Below are 17,729 nucleotides of genomic sequence, written 5' to 3'. Positions count from 1 at the left end.
AATTTTTTAGCTTAAAAGTTATTTAAGCTTATGATTGGTTGTCTTTAAATTCCCATCTCATAATTGATAAAATAGATTAGAGCTAAAGTGAAATGTTTGATAATTTATTTAATAATATTAAATGTTCTAATTTATGCTAGTAGTAGTAGCTATTTTAATTTGTGTTAATTTAATTTTGTATTTTTAATTTTGTAATATATAATCTAGTAATTAATGTTATTGTCATTTTATTTTTATTATTAATTTTTGTGTTGAATATTTTTTGTTTAAAATATTAGTATAATATTCAAAATTTAAAAATGAAATTAAAATAATAACAAAAATAATAATAATAACTTAAAATATTATATAAAATAGGATATATATTTAAATAAGAAAAAATAATAAGGATATTTGAGACTTTTGTTCCACCTAAAGATACATTTTCTTGTATTTATCCACTGTCGTCTTAACTTTGTTACTAGAATTAACAAAATATTGGTCAAATGACCTTTTTACCCACAAATATAAATTTATTATTTTACCCTAAATAAATGCCAAAAAATAAAGAAATAAAATAGAAAAAGCACTAATAAATTGAAAGAGCTGAAGTGTGATTAGATATGATTAAATTCAACATTAATTAATATCCAGCCGTTAATTATTGTAAAACATAAAACATAAAACATAAAACTACTTCAATTAAATAATGATAGGGATTAAAAGTTAAAAAGCTTAAGCTTAATCATCATCATCTAGATCAACAACCTTAAAAGCTCATACTCCTTCCTAGTTGCTTCCTTCTCCTCTGGCATGAAATTATTTTCAATCCCAAAAAACTTCCTGATATACTCGACACTCTTGTTCTTGATCCTGTTGGCCAAAGTCTCTGCCAAATAATCCAACGTGTCTTTGATAGTCAAATAATCCGCCACCAATAACATCTCTTTCAACTCATCATTACTCTTGCCCTTCCCAAACTCCTAGTTGAACGTCTTCACCCCTTGTTTCTATGACATTTTCTTTCGAAACTCCATGGGCCTTACAAAATTTGATTATGTACGGCAGCTGCAGTACCACCATGTCCTCTGATGTGCCATCGCTCGTTGAAGAATGACTGCACAATCTCGAACACCCTTGCTCTTCCACCTTGAATAGTTGCTGTCCGCCGTCTTCAAAGATATTTTCTTCGTTGCCTGAGCAGAGCGAGAGGAGGATGTTTCCCAAAATTTATTACAAATCAACTTAACCTATATCCTAGGGTTTCTAAGAACAATGATTAACAACAATTACCATACAAATCGAAATGTAGAAGCTTGATAGCAAATAAATTGGACAAAAAATGACGTGCTTTTGGAGAAAAAATGGCTAGATTTTAAAAGTCGTCAAGCACTTCACAAACACGAAGTTTGATGAAAACTAGAAAAACAATGGCGTGCTTTTGGTTACTTGCTCGAGGCTGTGATGTCCTTTTGATTTTTTTTTTATAAATTTCAACCATTAAACAATGTCGTTTATTTGTTGTTTTGGGTGAAATAACAATTTTATCCCTATGGCATCAGCAAAGTTTTACAAAGTTAAGACGACAATGGATGTGTGCAAGAAAATACATCTTCGGGTGAAATTCAGTCAAAAAAATTAAGATATGTGTGTTTTTAAAAAATTACAAAAAAATAGGTGATCGGTAAATATTTTAAAAAAAATTTAACACCGGAGGCATAACCTCTATGGACGCATGTTAAAATTATCCATGAATAAAGGGTAATGATGATTTCACATTTTCACCACGCATTTTGTATTATAATTCCCCAAAATCTTATTTTTTTGTTGTAATTATAGTTCGATCCTTAAATAAGTACAACTTCTTACTAAATTGTAGCTACAACAACTCTTTCATTAAAATAGTGTTCATCATCATCAGGATATATTTCATCTAAAAATCAATTCTAGCATCTTAAATTAAAACCTATTGAAAATTAGAATTTAAGACTCCTATTAACTGTGTTGTGGGAAACACACTTGGCTCAAGTTTAAGATTAGAATACCACTCCTGTTTCTAAAGTTATGTCTCTTTAAATAATCTCATGTTCACTCACAGATTCTTTATATATTGTTAGAACTAGAGTTATCAAATTAATCTAAGGGTAAATTTGGTATTAAGTGGGTTTATTTTAAATTGGGGAGTTATTATGTAGTTAGGACGGTAGAAATATCCTTACCTATAAATAAAATGGGGACTGTTCGCTGGTCAATGGTTACTTTAAGGACTTATCTGCATGTAATAAACAGATTGTCCTTTTGTGAGAAATCAACTAAAATTAGGGATTTCTTTTCAAAAAAACAAAATTAGGGATTTAAATGTTATGTCCGTTTTGAGGAATTTCATAGTGTTACAGGTACACCACTTTTTTTTTTCTTCAAATGGATTAAAATTCTTAGTATTCAATGACAAAGGGTCGTTTAGCAAAATTATTAAATATCGGGAAAAATTGAAAATTGAAATATTTTTGACAAAGAAAGAATAACTTTTAAATATGGACTAAATACTGATTTTCTTTGCCAAAATTATCGTAGACTGCGTGATTTATGAATGTTTCCTAATCTTTTATATCTTATTTGGATGCTTCCCATACCTAGAAATTAACAGGAAGACTATTTAAGAAAGATAAAGGTTGGGAAGATATTGACCCCTCGAACAAGGAACACCATGGAGGAAGCTTCGAAAGAACTCTTTCAGTTTTTGGTGTTAATCGATCAAAATCAGTTCTTAGCTTTACAAGAGGCTGCTGTTTCTCTTTTCCATTCGAATTGCCAGCTGCCCGCGTGGAGTTTTTTGCCCAGTAAAGAGCTATCTCAAACTTCGATGCTGCATTCTTTCCTCCTGAAAACTCGATTATGTGCCACCCATAAATGCTGCTCTTCGCATCCCGAGGAACTAACTCCTCCGAATCCACTGCATTCCAGATCAATACCGTTCGTCATCTAACAATCTACTTAAATGTTCTTCTTACTAGAAAATTTGATATGTAAATTATTTTTAGTAGAGTTCATTCGTTTATCAGATCTGTACTAGTTTCCAGCATAATATGGCTATTGCAAAATAGGAAATGTGATAAACACAGAAATCACAATAACAAGGAAGCAGAAGGATGCATTTGAATGTAAGTCAATTATACCTTTGAATGTGAAATCTTCTATTTCCTTGGCATTGATTGCAAGAGTCAAGCGTTTAGCACCTTTCATATCAATTGATACTTGTGTGATCCTTTCATTTTCATTCCCCTCTGTATCAACTGTATCACTATTAACATGAATTGTTGGAATATCTGACTGGCTCCACCCTCCTTCAGAGTTGTCATCGGTCAAGCAACCATATTTCATGGATGAAGTAACAAAATCGATAACATTATCTCTACCACATACGAATCCTTCTTTAATCTGCTCAACCTCCTTTGTCAATTTTCCAGGGGTTGCAGAATATAGAGCTATATACGAGCTAGGTTCTTGTTTTCCACCAAACTTTCCACTTGCATCCACAATGTGCACAATCTGATCATCATAAAATACTCATAAATATCCATAGAATGCATCTATTGCCTAGTTAAGTGCTTGCATTTGTCAACAGAGTCGCAGTTTGTACAGCAATTACTAGTCCTTAACAAAATGATCAAGCTATCTGGTGATGAATTGGAAAGTTGAAGCTCTAAAATGAATCTGCAGTTAATTTAACAGTAAGACCAGCTATTCAACTTAGCAAAACCGGGCCACTCTCAAGAGAAGTGCAAGCTGTAATCAACATGAATAATGATTCAACAAAATAGCAGCAAGGAAATAGTTCCTACGTACTCATGTAACTTACATTCACAGCTCTGGCAGTCTCTTCACTGAATGGTGGAATGATACCAGACGACACCATGATGATTGAAAGACCAACTAAAATAAAACTTGCAAATGCAATTGGACCTTTTGCACCTAGAGAACAATTTTACATGCAAATGGAGTTATAGTATTAGTTTCAAGCACTATAAAATTGCGATAGCATTTTTATAAATGAAAATAAATCTATACTTATCAAGTAAACAAGCATGCAAATGGAGTTTACTTCCTCATCTTCCTTCCTTCCCTTTTTTCATTAATATAATAACAAGAAACAAGTATTTGTTACGAAGCAGAAAATGATACAATCCTTCCCCATGGCTTAGAGCTGTCTGTTAGTTTTATGTGCTAAAATCATCTCACAGTTAACAAATTTACTAGCCAGCTAACGGCAACAATGTCCTGTTACTTGGAAGAATCAAATAAAAAAAGCATTCCCACACACAAAAAAAAAAAAAACAGTAACAGAGTTTTCAGCAAACCCAAGCAGATAAATAGAGGCATGGAAAGAAGAGCATTCTTTTGATACCTGCGAGAGCTTGAGACAATAATTGGGAAAACAACATTTACAATTTAGCATCTTAACAGGGTAAATTGCCATTTAAGCTGTTCATAGGTACAGAGCCACATTTTGGTTACACTGTTATCATAAGTAGGGATGGCAATAGGGAGGGGAGGGGAGGGGATCAATCTCCCGTACCCATTCCCAATTTTTTGCGTATGTCCCCGTCCCCTCCCTGTCGCCGTCAGAATTACTTAAGAGAATTCTCATCTCCTCCCCGAATAATATTAGGGGATCCCCAAATAACTAATACATTTTTTTTGTTTTCGATTTTGAGTTAATTATATTAAAATAAAAAATTCAAATAAAAGTAAAGTTCGAAATATATCTTACATTAACATTGACCCATTACAAAAGTCACATGCAAAATACAAATTATCAAAATAATATCTTTGTCAATCTTCATAATCTTACAACAAAAGGAAAAGAATTTACTTTTATATTGACAATAAAATAAATGAAATAAATGTAGATACTTAACTAATATTTTTAATAAAACAAAATTAAAATTAAAACAAAATTTTTGGGCTAATAAAATCTATCCGGCCTTTTTAATATCCTAAATGGAAATTTAAGACTTTAATTAGTTAATTAGGCCTAAAAGTTTAATAATATAAATATTTTGATATTTGTTATTTTTACAAATATTTATAATTTTATAATATAATTCAAAATTTATTATTTATTTACTAGTAATTTTAAAAAATAAAAAAAAATTAAAAGTTAAAATGGGGAAATGGGGAGGGGATGGGGATGTGGATTCCACCTCATCCCCGTCCCTTCCCCAAATAAGAAAATGGGTAAAAAAAAATTTTCATCCCTTCCCCGAATAAGAAATTGGGTACAAATTATCCCCGTACCCTTTCCGAATGGGGAAAATCCCCGAGGGTACCCGTTCCCGTGGGGATTTTTGTCATCCCTAATCATAAGAAGCAAACCCATGATAATTTCAATCATCAGATCTTTTCAACATATGCCCCAGATATTATCACTTCAACCTATTCTCAATATGACAGGGATGTCCCAAATTACGTAAAATGGTTTGTCAGTTTCAGTTTGCTTAAATTATCCACAATTAACATAGAACAGTCCATCTAATCTATTGTCCCAAACTCAAAAGACAAAATTGACAATGTCATATGCACGGAAAGAAAACATACAGGTTGATACCTGAAAGATGAACATATGAAAGGAGATACACCAGAGTTAGGCATGAGACAACTGCTATAACAACAGCAAATATGACATTTCCCAGCCATTCAGGGGTGCCACCTGGGTTGCTGCACATCAATTCACAACAAATATTGGCTATCATTCTGCATATAACAAATCCATAGCAAAATTCTAAGTTGTGACAGCAGTGGAACTCATCCAATGGAGAGCATTCTGTGCAATCATGGCTGTCATGAATGTTGTCTATATGGAATATAATACAGTTATTATTATTATTATTATTTTAAAAAAAAGGTATTGCAAATTCTATCAACAAAAAAACAAAACTTTTTCATTGAAGTTTGGATTCTGAGTATACCGCATAAAGGTATTGATAATTGTTAGAATAAATTATGGTTAGATACCATTTTATCATTGAATATCTATGCAGTTGGCTTTGCAAATAGAAAAGTTATATAATGTTTTTTGTCAATAAATAAATGCATGTAAATAAATGCCTTAACTTCTTCAATTGTGCACCTTCTTAGTGCACATTTGTGTACGTTCTAAGATACCTATGCAACTTTTGCCTTGATAGCTATGATCTACTTAGAAACTTAGTAATAGTATACATAATGAATCAAATTTTTTGATAGATATAATAACGGTATTTTTCGGAGCTACTTTAGTTCTTGCTCAACAAGATATTAAGAAAGGTTTCTTCAACCCTTTACGTGCTCATGTCACGTTGAGGTAATTACTTAATGAAGAGAAGAATTTCAACTTTAGGCCTTTTTTTTTTAAAAAAAAAAACAAGAATATAACAACTTTTACAGTCTTACCGGTCGAATCGTACCAATGTTGCGACAAGTACATTAGCCAATCTAATTATATTGCCAGCAGAAACTAAAACTGGCACAGCCAAGCCTAAGAGCAGAGTCGCAAGCTTCAATGGCCTCGTCAAACGGACAGGTGTTAAAGTTGCTTCAAGAAAGCCATCTGTGCATATCTCAATACACAAAAATTATTTTAAAGCAACTACTTGGAATAACAAATTGTATATATGTTATTGGCATAAACCATGTCGGAGAATCTAAATGATCATTACTCATAAATCTCGTATATTGTTTCAATGAAAACATGGTATTTAACAAGAATCCATCTTATTAAAGTTAATGACCCATTTCAGCTCAAAAAGAGAGAAAAAGAGAGCAGTCCCAATCTTGTAGCCACATGAAGAGAGCTGTAAACTCAAACTTACATGCAAATGCTGGTGGAACTAACCAAACAAGAGCCATATAAGTGGATCCAATTTTGTAGTAGTTTCCTAATGCTAGAAGAATGAGCCACTGAAGAAAACCAGATTTAAAGAGCCATCTTTCAGCTTCCAACTTAACCAAAGCAGCTTGATGAACGGGTGATAACTGCATTCCCTTGGAATACTGATTTGCAAGATACGCTTTCAGGACAATGTAGCCCAAATGTTGACCAGTTAATGCCCCCAGGAAAGCAGGTGCAGCAAACAACCCAACCGTCAACCAAGGACTTGCCACATAGGGCACGGGGGATGAAGAAATTTGGGGTAAAATGAAGGCAATAACAACAGAGAAACTAATGGAAAGTACCAACATGAGGATTGCACTCAAACATGTCAAGGCCAATGATACTGCAGCTGGATAACCACCCATAACCAATGATGCAGTCCAAATCAGAAGTGATTGCAGTATCACTGAATTATGAAGCATGTTTGCAAAGTGTTGATGGTATAAGACCATGTATTTCCCCTAAGATAAAACAAGCATTAGAAATCCAAAAGGAAATAGTCATTTTAGGGTGGCAGAAGACCAACGACAACAAACTGGTTAATCAAGATATTGAAAACAGAATGGTGGAGCGTGGAAAGCGAGTTAGGAACAGTGTCCAAATTTTAGCAGTCAGAGAAGTCAATTACCAAAATGTCAAAGTATACACCAGTCTCATGGACAGTTTTCCCCTCTTCTTCCACTGCATTGCCTTTTGGAATACTGGTGGATGAAGCAGTCTGAAGCAGAAAATCAAGCATATTTTCTCCAAGATGCTGAAGAGATCCAGGCTTTAGTAGATCTAATCTGTCATTCTGCAATAGAAAAATATTAAACTTACAATCAGTATCTTTTAAATCAAGATACAATTCAACTCAATCAATGTCATAAATTGCACCATGTTATAGTGCATGTTTAGCCATGATGGGTGCAAATAGAAGGGAGCATAGTAAATGAAAACATGATGCACATAACTCATAAGTGGATGTATTTGTATGTTGCTACATCACCTGGACCTGGTTAAAAAAGGTTTTGGGCTAAATATGGCATCAATAACATCCTGAAAACCAGTGTACTCCTTTGGGATGTGATGCTAGTTCATTATACAAAGTGACAGAAACAGATAGTAGCTGTGCTCATGATTCTCACTTCTTAAACCAAAATAAAATATTAACTCCTTTGAGCTGTTATGCCTTACAAAATGAGAAAAAGTTTATCATGATTCCTGATGGATGCGTAAAAGTATATAAAAGTTAGACCTTAGTGTGATATACTGCACTTTTGTCTGTGTATGCAAAATCAAGGCCTGAAAGTCCAGCAACTTCTGTGTATACTTGGAAATCGGTTGCAGTTCCAAAAACTCCAGATGCGAATAAATCCTGCAGCAGTAAAGTTTCTCAGAATGAAGTTTATCCAGTTACACAAGCATATTTGAAGACTGAAAAGGGAAGTGAGAGAAAAGAGCGTCCAATTGTGTAACCACAAACCTGTCCAATGATTTGGCCAGACGGGTATTTTGCTACAGCGGCAAAGTTCTCGACAGCCCACAGATTTGGGCCAGCCTATGAAACACAGGGAAAAAAAACATTAGAGAGGGAGAAAACGCTCTACAAAGATTACAAGAAACAACCAGCAAACTGGAAGCTATATAAGCAATTGACTGATGAACAATTGATAAAATAAGGCTCAGGATAAAATAACAATTACATTGGCATAGACATGCTGTTAACATTTTGATACATTTAACAAAAGGAACAAGATCAATGAATGCTTAAAGATTTCTTGAACAGCATCTTACTCCATTTATATTAATACGTTGTCACAATTTAAATTGTGCAATCGGCCATTATGCAAAAAGAAAAGAAAAATCACAAGCTATTTATTATTATTTGACTGGTTTAGAAGCCAACATCTAAATGCTTGATGTCATTAGTCAATGAGTTTCTGATTCAAAAACATATTAAACTGTGTGAAGCACCCAGGTTAGACACAGAAAAAAAAAAGAAAAAAAAGGGTCTTCTAGTTGATTTCTTGACTAGTTGCATGAGCTCGTTAGCTGATTTCTCCACCATTTCCTATAGAATTTACGATTATCTCGATAAGGCCAAATAACACAATTTTGGAGTCAGTATTACATAAAACGGATAATTACGGGATACGGTAAGAAAAAACTGGATACTTGGAAAATTAGATGTCTCATCATGTCAAACAATAGGGAGATTAGCAACCTCACAGGCCTGTAAAGTAAATCGAGTCTTTATTAAAAATAAATCTCTAATCAGATCCATAACTTAACACCAATAAATTTGATCAAAATTTTCATACTAGCCATATGCAGCGAAATAGATAAAAGTGGAATTAGTCTATGTTATTTACAAAACTGCACCTGGAAAAGGGCAGACCTGCCTCCAATACCCATAGCCTCCAAATCTACAGCCACACGAATGGTTGTACTCCAGGGATGCTGCATTTGTATATTGAAACTTAATCAGTCTACACATCAGATATTGTGCCTTCATGGAAAAATATTGCTCTGGGTACTAAAAACAAGCACACTTAAAACTTATGAGTCAGAATAACTCTGCTGAGCAGTCAGCCAAATACCACATCCTCACGTGTGAGTGTGTAAATGTGTAACTCTTGTATCATTTAGTGTACTACATAGATAATGATTAAAAAAAAAACAATTGGGGTAGGTAACGATAAAACACATGCAAAACTGTTTTCTGAAAAAGGAAAAAGACCAAAAGCCAAAACACCCCACCCCTTCCCCCTCTCACCAACAACAAGAAATGGCTCATGTACATGCTACCATTTTATGGATGTCACAAATTAGAATAAATCAATTAAAATGTTTCCAACCTGAGTTACAAAGCTATGAGCACCATTTAGACCCTCCTCCTCTCCTGTATTAAATAAAAATATGACAGCATTCTTAAATTCATGAGCCCACTGTGACATCACTCGAGCAAGTTCCAACATAACAGCAACACATGAACTACAATCTCCAGCCCCTTCCCTGAATGATGCAAAGCACTTCGTAAGGTAGCAAGAAAAGTGTACAAAATAACAAAATCGAAGAGGGAGGAGGGGTAAAGCAAAGCAAATGATAAGATGCAGTGAGACAATTAAAATTGCCAAATCTGAATAAAGAAGGTTTCATGGTAATAGGATGGGACAAACCAGGGTAATTATTTACTGAACCGCTTTTTGTATTTAAATCAAATTTGGGATTTTTCTACCCTATCTCAAACTTTGCACCTCCTTCACATGGAAATCCACAACTCTCACAACTCATCCTCGATAATAAACTACAATGATCAATTTTTTAACTGAAGATTTTCACACCGAAGAAGAAGATCCCGTTATAGACAGAAGTTATAGAACTGCAGTGACAAAGAGATAAAAATAATTTGCTAAAACAAAAGATAGGAAATTAAAGAGGCGCAGAAAGCATACCCTGCAGAAACAGTATCAATATGAGAAGAGACAAGAATAGCATTTTCCCCTGCTTCAGATGCATATTTTGGCAGGATTCTTAGTACGATGTGATTTAGATCTGAGTAAATAAGTGTTTTCCCCTTGAACACACCAGTGCCCACACGATTTGCACCGGATTTTGCATGGAAAAAGTCCACTTCGACATCTGCCTCCCAGTGCTTCGATTCTTTAATTTTCTGTGAAGCTGCCAAAACATACTGTGGTGAAGAGCATGTCAACTATGACAGAAATGAAATGATTGCTGATGAAAAATCACCTCTATTATGAAACATGATATAAAATGAATTCACAATGAGACAGAAGGAAAGAAATAAAATAAATTCACATGTGGTTCAAACTATTTACAAATTTCATTTTGCTTTTATGATGTGTAACCAAGTAAATCTAGAAGACAATAACAAAGATAAGCACATTCACACAACAGGGTATTAGAGTGCATTTGAAAGTGCTTCCTGGAAAGAATAAAAGTTCAAGTACAAATGTCTGAGCAGGAGTATTTTCTATGACCGTGACCGAAAACATGTTTTCAAGTTTGGACTCAAAAGCACTTCCAAGAGAAGCACATGATGAGTGCTTCTGCAGAAAGCACTTCCACTGAGTTTAAAATCTAAAAAGCACTCTTTTTATTCATATGCTTTCAGAAAAAAAATGAAAAATTAAAAAAGGAGAAATAGTTGCATGCGAGAGAGATCCCAATTCCGTGTATCCGGTTAAGCAAGCCCTGCCGCCAGCTTCCACCCAGACAAAAACATCCTAGCGCGAAAGGTTGCTTTACTAAATAATATAAGGCACGTTAGCGCTCTTCAATATAACGTGGTTTTTATCCGCGAAAGAGTCAATCATTGAAGAATGCTTTAGATTATTTGAAAGTCAGCATGACTTATCTCAATTCACACACAAAATGCATGGCCATATACTGATATACATGAAATCCTTCAATTATTCACTTAAAAGGAAAAAAAAAAATAACAAACTAAAACTTAATACAACGAATACAACCTGAAGAGCACGATCAAGAGCGTCGGAGCCAACGGCATGTGGGCCCAACTGAGTCAACGCTTTGACGTGCTTCATAGCTTCCAGCTCGGAGAATCCTCTTCTGCCTGCCTGCTCGGCTGTGAGAGGAGGAGGCATATGCTCATACTGATAGTAGTAAACGCCGTAAGACGCGCAGATGAGCGTCGCAAACGCAACCGTCCAAACGAGTCCTGATCGCTTGGCGCTGCTCACGTGAATGCTGTCGTTACTGCTGGTTTTGATTTGTTCATCGGTCGCCCGAGGTTCTGATTTTGATGCTGGTGAAGATGAAGAAGAAGATTCAGGTTGAGTTCTCTTCCGCATCGTTGTTGAGTGAGCGAGAGAGAGTGTGTGTGTTCGGTGATTGACTGATTTGTTGTCTGTTTGTTTGTTTAGTTTTGAATTGAGTTGATTAGCTGCTGACACTGGGTACCGGTGGCGGTTAACTGTTTTTCGTCATGGGTTGGGTGTTGAATTTAGTTACAAGGAAAATTTATAAATAAACCGGGCACGTCAATTTTTTTCTTTCTTTTTTTTTCACCAAACTTATTTATCTTGTGGTGACAATATGTCATTATCCATGAACTAAAAGAAATAATAAAACAGTAAAGATATATTTACTTCAGTAAATACGTATCCTTTTATTACAGAATTAAAAAAAAAATTACTACAATACAAAGGAAAATTTTACTATGAAACAATTTTTTTGTTTGTCTCTTATAAATTGCTTACTAATTATTATTCAAATTATTATACATATATCATTATTAATATTAAAAATAAAATAATTATCTTTTATTGACGAAAGTAATAAAATACTTATTACAGTTAGTATACTATCATTATAAGATAAAAACTTTTCATTATACAAAGTTTTCATTACAAGAATTTTTATTTTTTTTGGGTCTCTTATAAAGTTTGTAATAATTATTGTTAATATGACAATATTCATAAATAATTTTTTTTTTTTTCAAAATGTAGGGGATAAAAAATAAAGAAGAAAAGAAGATCCGGTTTAATCCGGTTGACCAATACATCGGGTCAGATATAAAACACAAAAGACAAAGAAAAAGAAGTCCAGAGAGAGGGCTTGGCTTTTAGGCTCAGAAGAAGATTTGTTACTTCCTCCTCTGCTCTCACTCCCAGATCCCAAATAAGAGAGAGGTCCTTTGCAGCAGTCCCTTCTCACTCCCCTCTCTGAAAACTTAAAAATCGAAAAAAATAAAAATTAGTTCTTCAATTCAACGGCGATGTCAGGTCTCCCTCGATCGTCAAGTGCGCCGTTTAAGAACGGCGGCCTTCCTCCTCAAGAACTCCTCGACGATCTCTGCAGGTAAAAATAAATTCTCGCCTTTACGCTCCCCCCCCCCCGCCTCCTTATCCTTCTTGTTCTCTTCGCCGCTCTTCGTTTGCCGTTTAGTTGACGAATAACTCGTGTAAAGAGATGACAAATGAGAAATTCGAGTTCTTGCGAGTTCGCGATCAAGATTACATTTAAATATTGTTTTCTGTTTTGTTCTTCTTGTTTGTTCTTGTTGTTTAGTTTAAGCTTTTGAACTCTTGCTGACTGTTTGGCTAGCTAGAAAATCAATTGAACGTTGTCTATTTCCATGTATGTGATCGTTATTTAGTTAATGATTTTGAAGTGTTTCTGGTCTGCTTTGTTTTTATGGATTAAGTTAGCTGTTATCTCTAATTTAATTTTTTTACTTATTTATTTATTTCTGGTTCTGTTTTCTTGTTGTTCAGTTAATTGTTTTACTCTTTATGGACTGTTTTGTTGCTTAAGAGACTCACAGGAAAAGAAATGAAAGTTTTTAGGTCTTGTAAGGTTGTGATCAAATTGGCTCCTTGGTTTATGAAAAGGAATGCAATTCTTTTTCTTTTTCTCTTTTTTTGGTTTTAATTTTCAGTTTATGTTTCTGATCACTTTTGTTGCCTGTTTGTTTGCTGAAAAGCTGTGTGGAATTCAATGTAAATTTGGTTGCAGTAATGGGAGAATGGATGAGCAATAGTAGTTCTAGCCATTGGATCCTTTTGTTCAATTTTCTAAGCTTGTTGTGGTGATGGTTTGTTTTCTTTTGGTGCTAATGGAGTTTTTTAAAATCCTTTTGCTCAAAGTGGCCATATATTTCTGTTTCTGACATGATATATTGCCAGCTAGTCTTTGCTTTACAAGTGTTTGGACTATAATTTTTAGGTTTATGTTGGAATGTACCTGTAATATCGGAAATATTTGTCCTTTATAATCTTCTTTTATGTTAATAACCCGTATGGTTTTCTTCTTCTTCTTCTTCTTCTTCTTCTTTTTCTGCGTATTTCTTTATTTTCCGATAAATATCTGTAACCATTTTGGTCAAACAATTGTGCTACAGTCGGTTTGTATTAAATGTGCCGCAAGAAGATCAACAGTCATTTGAGAGGATTCTGTTTCTTGTGGAGTATGCACATTGGTTCTATGAGGACAATTCAGTGGAAAACAATCCATCACTTAAGTCATTCACTTTGAAGGAGTTTACTTCCTTAAGTATCCTTTGCAGCGTCTATTTTGGTTTCAGCTTTATCTCTGATGTCATTGATATCTGTGAAATTAATGGTTAAGCTCGCCAACTTCCTTTGTGAGTTATCTGCTAGAAATAGCTTTCATGTTTTTTTGGAACCACATGTAAGTGAAAATAAAAAGCAAACTTATTGCAGAATCATGCGTATTTTCACAAGATTGCCTCCATGAATACTGTCTGTCAAATATCCCTTTGTGTGTATCCTCCTTTTCCTTAATCTGTCTCAGTGTTCAACAGTTGTGATGTACTACGACCTTATGTTGCTCACATAGATGACATATTTAAGGATTTCACTTCTTACAAGGTCCGAGTTCCTGTAACGGGGGCAATCATTTTGGATGAAACCTATGAACGGGTGAGATTATTGTGAATGAAAGCTAGTTTTGTTCGCTTTTACTGACACATTTATTTCTTATATCCAATCATTCTGAATTTTTTTAATGCAGTTTACACTTGATGCTGTTATGGTACTTTCTTGTCTTATGTTTTATACACTTTGCATTGACAGTGCATACTAGTGAAGGGATGGAAAGGGTCAAGCTGGAGTTTTCCACGTGGGAAAAAGAACAAAGATGAGGAGGATCATGCATGTGCCATCCGAGAAGTAAGCTTGGCTCTAATGCACTCTTTAACTGTCTTTGCATGTTTATCAATATATTTTAGCATCATTTTTGAGTTTGAACTGTAGTTTCACCGGATTTGAAGCAATGGACGTGTGATATCCAAACATTTTAAGGTTTTAGAACCTGATTTGAAATTTATTTAGAGAGTAGAAACCAGTTCTTTTATTCTGATTGGAAAGTGAGCTCCTGCTAGATAATAGTTGGCCTATTACCTATGTTCAACTGAGAACCTTTTGCTCAGACATGTGATGTTGATTGCATCTTCTGTAGTTACACAAAATCTAATCATGGTATTGTGGGCATGGTTCTTTTGTCATTACCTTGTTGAATGGTAGGCTGTTAATTAATTTTACACGTTCACAAGTGCATATGTTGAACTAATTTTCTCAGCTGAAATGAGTGTTTTTGGTCTTAGCATTTGACTTTGTAGGAGTATCTTCGCCATTAGTAGTAGCCTGAAGGTTTTCTTAAGAACATGCCAGTCAATTTTCCTCTCTGTAAAAATATTTACCTACTTATTGTGGGTTGCACAGGTCCAGGAAGAAACGGGTTTTGATGTTTCAAAGCTTCTTAACAAAGATGAGTTCATTGAAAAGATATTTGGACAGCAAAGGGTGCGGCTTTACATAATTGCCGGAGTGAGAGATGATACTGCCTTTGCCCCTCAAACGAAAAAGGAGATTAGTGTATGTTATTCTTTTGTAAATAATTTTCAATTTCATTCTTCACTAAATTATCTTTCTATTTGGAATTTGGAACAACATTTTATAGGTTTGATATTAATCCTCTTTTTCTTTTTTTTTCTTTTTTTGACTGATCTCCTTAAGAGGGGAAAAAACATAATACATGCTTCATAATATATACAAAAACAGATGCTGTACAATAAAGTGAATTAGATCTTCTTATCCTTTGCAGTTAGTCTGTTGTTTTTGCTCTTTGTAGAATCTTAAATCTGGGAAATGTCAAAAGGGAAAGCAACAGTTGCAGCTTTTTTAGTTCTTGCAGAAAGAAAAAACATATCTTGTGATGAAATCCTTTTTAAATCCGTCCGCCCATTCTTATTTTATTCAATTTTGGACTATTTTTTCCTTGGTACATACAAATGGTACATAATATCACAATTTTTATGTAAAACCACTGTGTAATATGGTTGGTGATGCATTGAATATCATTTCTTATCAAGTATGTTATAGGTGCATTATGTTTCGTCACTAATTTTTAGAAGTTACATTTGCTGTGAAATAGTGAACAGATTTCTTTTTCTTTTAGTGAACACGTTGTAGTCAAACTTGTCCGGGAAATGTGATCATTTGGGATAATTTTGAGAAAACTCGTTCATTAAAAAGCCTTTGGAAATTGAATTTTCTATTATTTGAAGAATGGCAAACCTTGTTTTTCTCCTTTTACCATGTTATTTTCCTATCTTTAAGTCTTTCTTCACAAGCATGTCTTTCTGTTGCATGCAGGAAATTGCATGGCAGCGGCTTGATGAACTTCAGCCAGCTAGTGATGATGTGATATCTCACGGAGTCACTGGTCTTAAGCTATATATGGTTGCTCCTTTTCTGGCGTGAGTACAAAGAGGCATGATGTCCCTTGTTCTTTTAAAACCATTTTATGCCATTTGCTTAGTAAGTGTGATATACTTGTGCAGATCTTTGAAGAAATGGATTTCAGCACATAAGCCTTCCATTGCTCCAAAACATGATATGCCTCTCAAAGGTTTTCCTTACATTCTGTAGAATTTCATTCTATTTGTGTGTTATTAGGGTCAAGTTTATGTGAACCTTAAATTATTAGTTGGTAAACAAGAACTCTTGAGAAATTGGCATTGCATGTTTGATGCTTGTTTGCACAAGTACATTGTCTGACAGTTCTATTTGTATTTGCGTTGCACAAGAATTTAGAATCAGCTTTGAACTTTTTTAAGAAACTTGGGTGTCTTGCTAATTTGATCCTTTTCTTTTCTGTCTAGGGGTCTGTGTGTGGAAAGCAAAGAACAATTCTATAGGAAGTAACACAATAGCTCTCGAGAGCCAGTTAACTAAAGTTGCATCTGATTCTCAGCCTCCTGACACAGGGCCCGGTAAAAGCTTCAGGAACTTTAGATTTGATACCGCTGCTATCTTACAAGCAATGGAAGCTGGTTTCTGTAATTGAAAGGTCAAATTCAGTCTTTTTTTTGTAAAGTTTCTACTTAGTGTTGGTTTTGACCATTCCATCATATTACTAAGGAGCGCAATCATCCTTCATGCCTATTTTGGTGGCTGTATCAGCTGTATATTATTTGTCAGATTTTTAGGTTTGGGTGCTATATGTATATTCTGTATAGAAATGCTTTGGTGGAATGATGCTTTCTTGTCTTCTATCTTCCCTTCCCTTAGTTAAACTGAAGTTAACAGCAGGTCTCTTTTACTCTACTCTAAAATCTTCTCTACTGATTATTCCACCTTCAGACCATGTTTCTTCATTGTATGGTAATCTTTATACTCGGTATTTCAGGAGAACTTTCACAGTTACACGACATTGCTGTCTTCGTGCTGTATTAAGCATTTACTTCACTGTGGGATAATGCAGTATACTTCATTGTTGGGTATTTTTGCATTTCCTTGTAGGATTTAAGGATTGTATGATGCACTATGTTCTTAAGTACTAGTAGAATTACTTCTCTCTCTCAATTATGATTGATGAACTTCAAAATAAGTGTGTGTATGTCAAAATGTTATTTCATGGTGCGCCATCCCAGATAACTTTATTTGGATCTCATCAACAAGAAACTTGTGTAGCCTGGTCCTACCACTTCAGCCTGTCGAGGTGGTAGGACCAGTAATGGTGGCTGATTGATGGTTGCCACCATGGGACCTACATTTGGCCAAGCCTCAATGGCTGGTCGTAAAAGTAACCTCAATAGACCTGTTGAGGTGGTAAGGCTGGCCTACGCCTCATCGGAAGGTAGCTTAACTTGTTCAGACAAATTGTCGATAAGCACGTATTCTACGTTATTGTAGTACAGAGTAGTCAAGGTCGCTCTGTGAGTGCATTCAGGTCATGCTTTCAATAGTAATCAAATGAATGGATCAGTTGATTCATCTGCAAGCAAAACATGAACGGCACAATAATATAAAAGATACGGTAATGATAAATGATTAACTCCCAT

The 17,729-nt window shown here is 34.5% G+C and overlaps 2 protein-coding genes and 1 pseudogene across 3 annotated transcripts; 1 reads left to right on the top strand and 2 right to left on the bottom strand.

Annotated features, from left to right (window-relative positions):
* Positions 1-557: 557 nt before the first annotated feature.
* Positions 558-1,771, bottom strand: LOC127901817 (SKP1-like protein 14; annotated as a pseudogene).
* Positions 1,772-2,438: 667 nt separating this feature from the next.
* Positions 2,439-11,871, bottom strand: LOC102622985 (uncharacterized). 2 transcript variants are annotated; one of them, XM_006485627.3, is made up of 13 exons: positions 11,371-11,866; positions 10,330-10,568; positions 9,733-9,889; positions 9,257-9,334; positions 8,358-8,432; positions 8,130-8,249; positions 7,521-7,685; positions 6,831-7,353; positions 6,412-6,568; positions 5,588-5,697; positions 3,839-3,951; positions 3,156-3,528; positions 2,439-2,932 (listed from the first exon to the last, which is right to left on the bottom strand). In XM_006485627.3, exons 1-13 carry the CDS (start codon positions 11,710-11,712, stop codon positions 2,613-2,615), a joined length of 2,772 nt encoding a protein of 923 aa, XP_006485690.1. In that variant the 5' UTR covers positions 11,713-11,866; the 3' UTR covers positions 2,439-2,612. The 2 variants fall into 2 exon arrangements, with proteins under 2 accessions (XP_006485690.1, XP_024956299.1); XM_025100531.2 differs by lacking the exons at positions 2,439-2,932; positions 3,156-3,528 and adding an exon at positions 3,549-3,693 and having other exon boundaries at positions 11,371-11,871.
* A 592-nt stretch (positions 11,872-12,463) lies between these two features.
* LOC102622483 (mRNA-decapping enzyme subunit 2) lies at positions 12,464-16,992 on the top strand. The gene is made up of 8 exons (XM_006485625.4): positions 12,464-12,721; positions 13,764-13,915; positions 14,177-14,304; positions 14,458-14,553; positions 15,106-15,258; positions 16,039-16,142; positions 16,227-16,294; positions 16,548-16,992. Exons 1-8 carry the CDS (start codon positions 12,639-12,641, stop codon positions 16,730-16,732), a joined length of 969 nt encoding a protein of 322 aa, XP_006485688.1. The 5' UTR covers positions 12,464-12,638; the 3' UTR covers positions 16,733-16,992.
* The last annotated feature ends 737 nt before the right edge of the window (positions 16,993-17,729 follow it).

Source organism: Citrus sinensis, chromosome 4, assembly GCF_022201045.2.
Source record: "Citrus sinensis cultivar Valencia sweet orange chromosome 4, DVS_A1.0, whole genome shotgun sequence".
Lineage (NCBI taxonomy): Eukaryota > Viridiplantae > Streptophyta > Magnoliopsida > Sapindales > Rutaceae > Citrus > Citrus sinensis.
The sequence above is the reverse complement of the archived record's forward strand: the minus strand, read 5'-3'. Positions and strand labels throughout refer to the sequence as shown.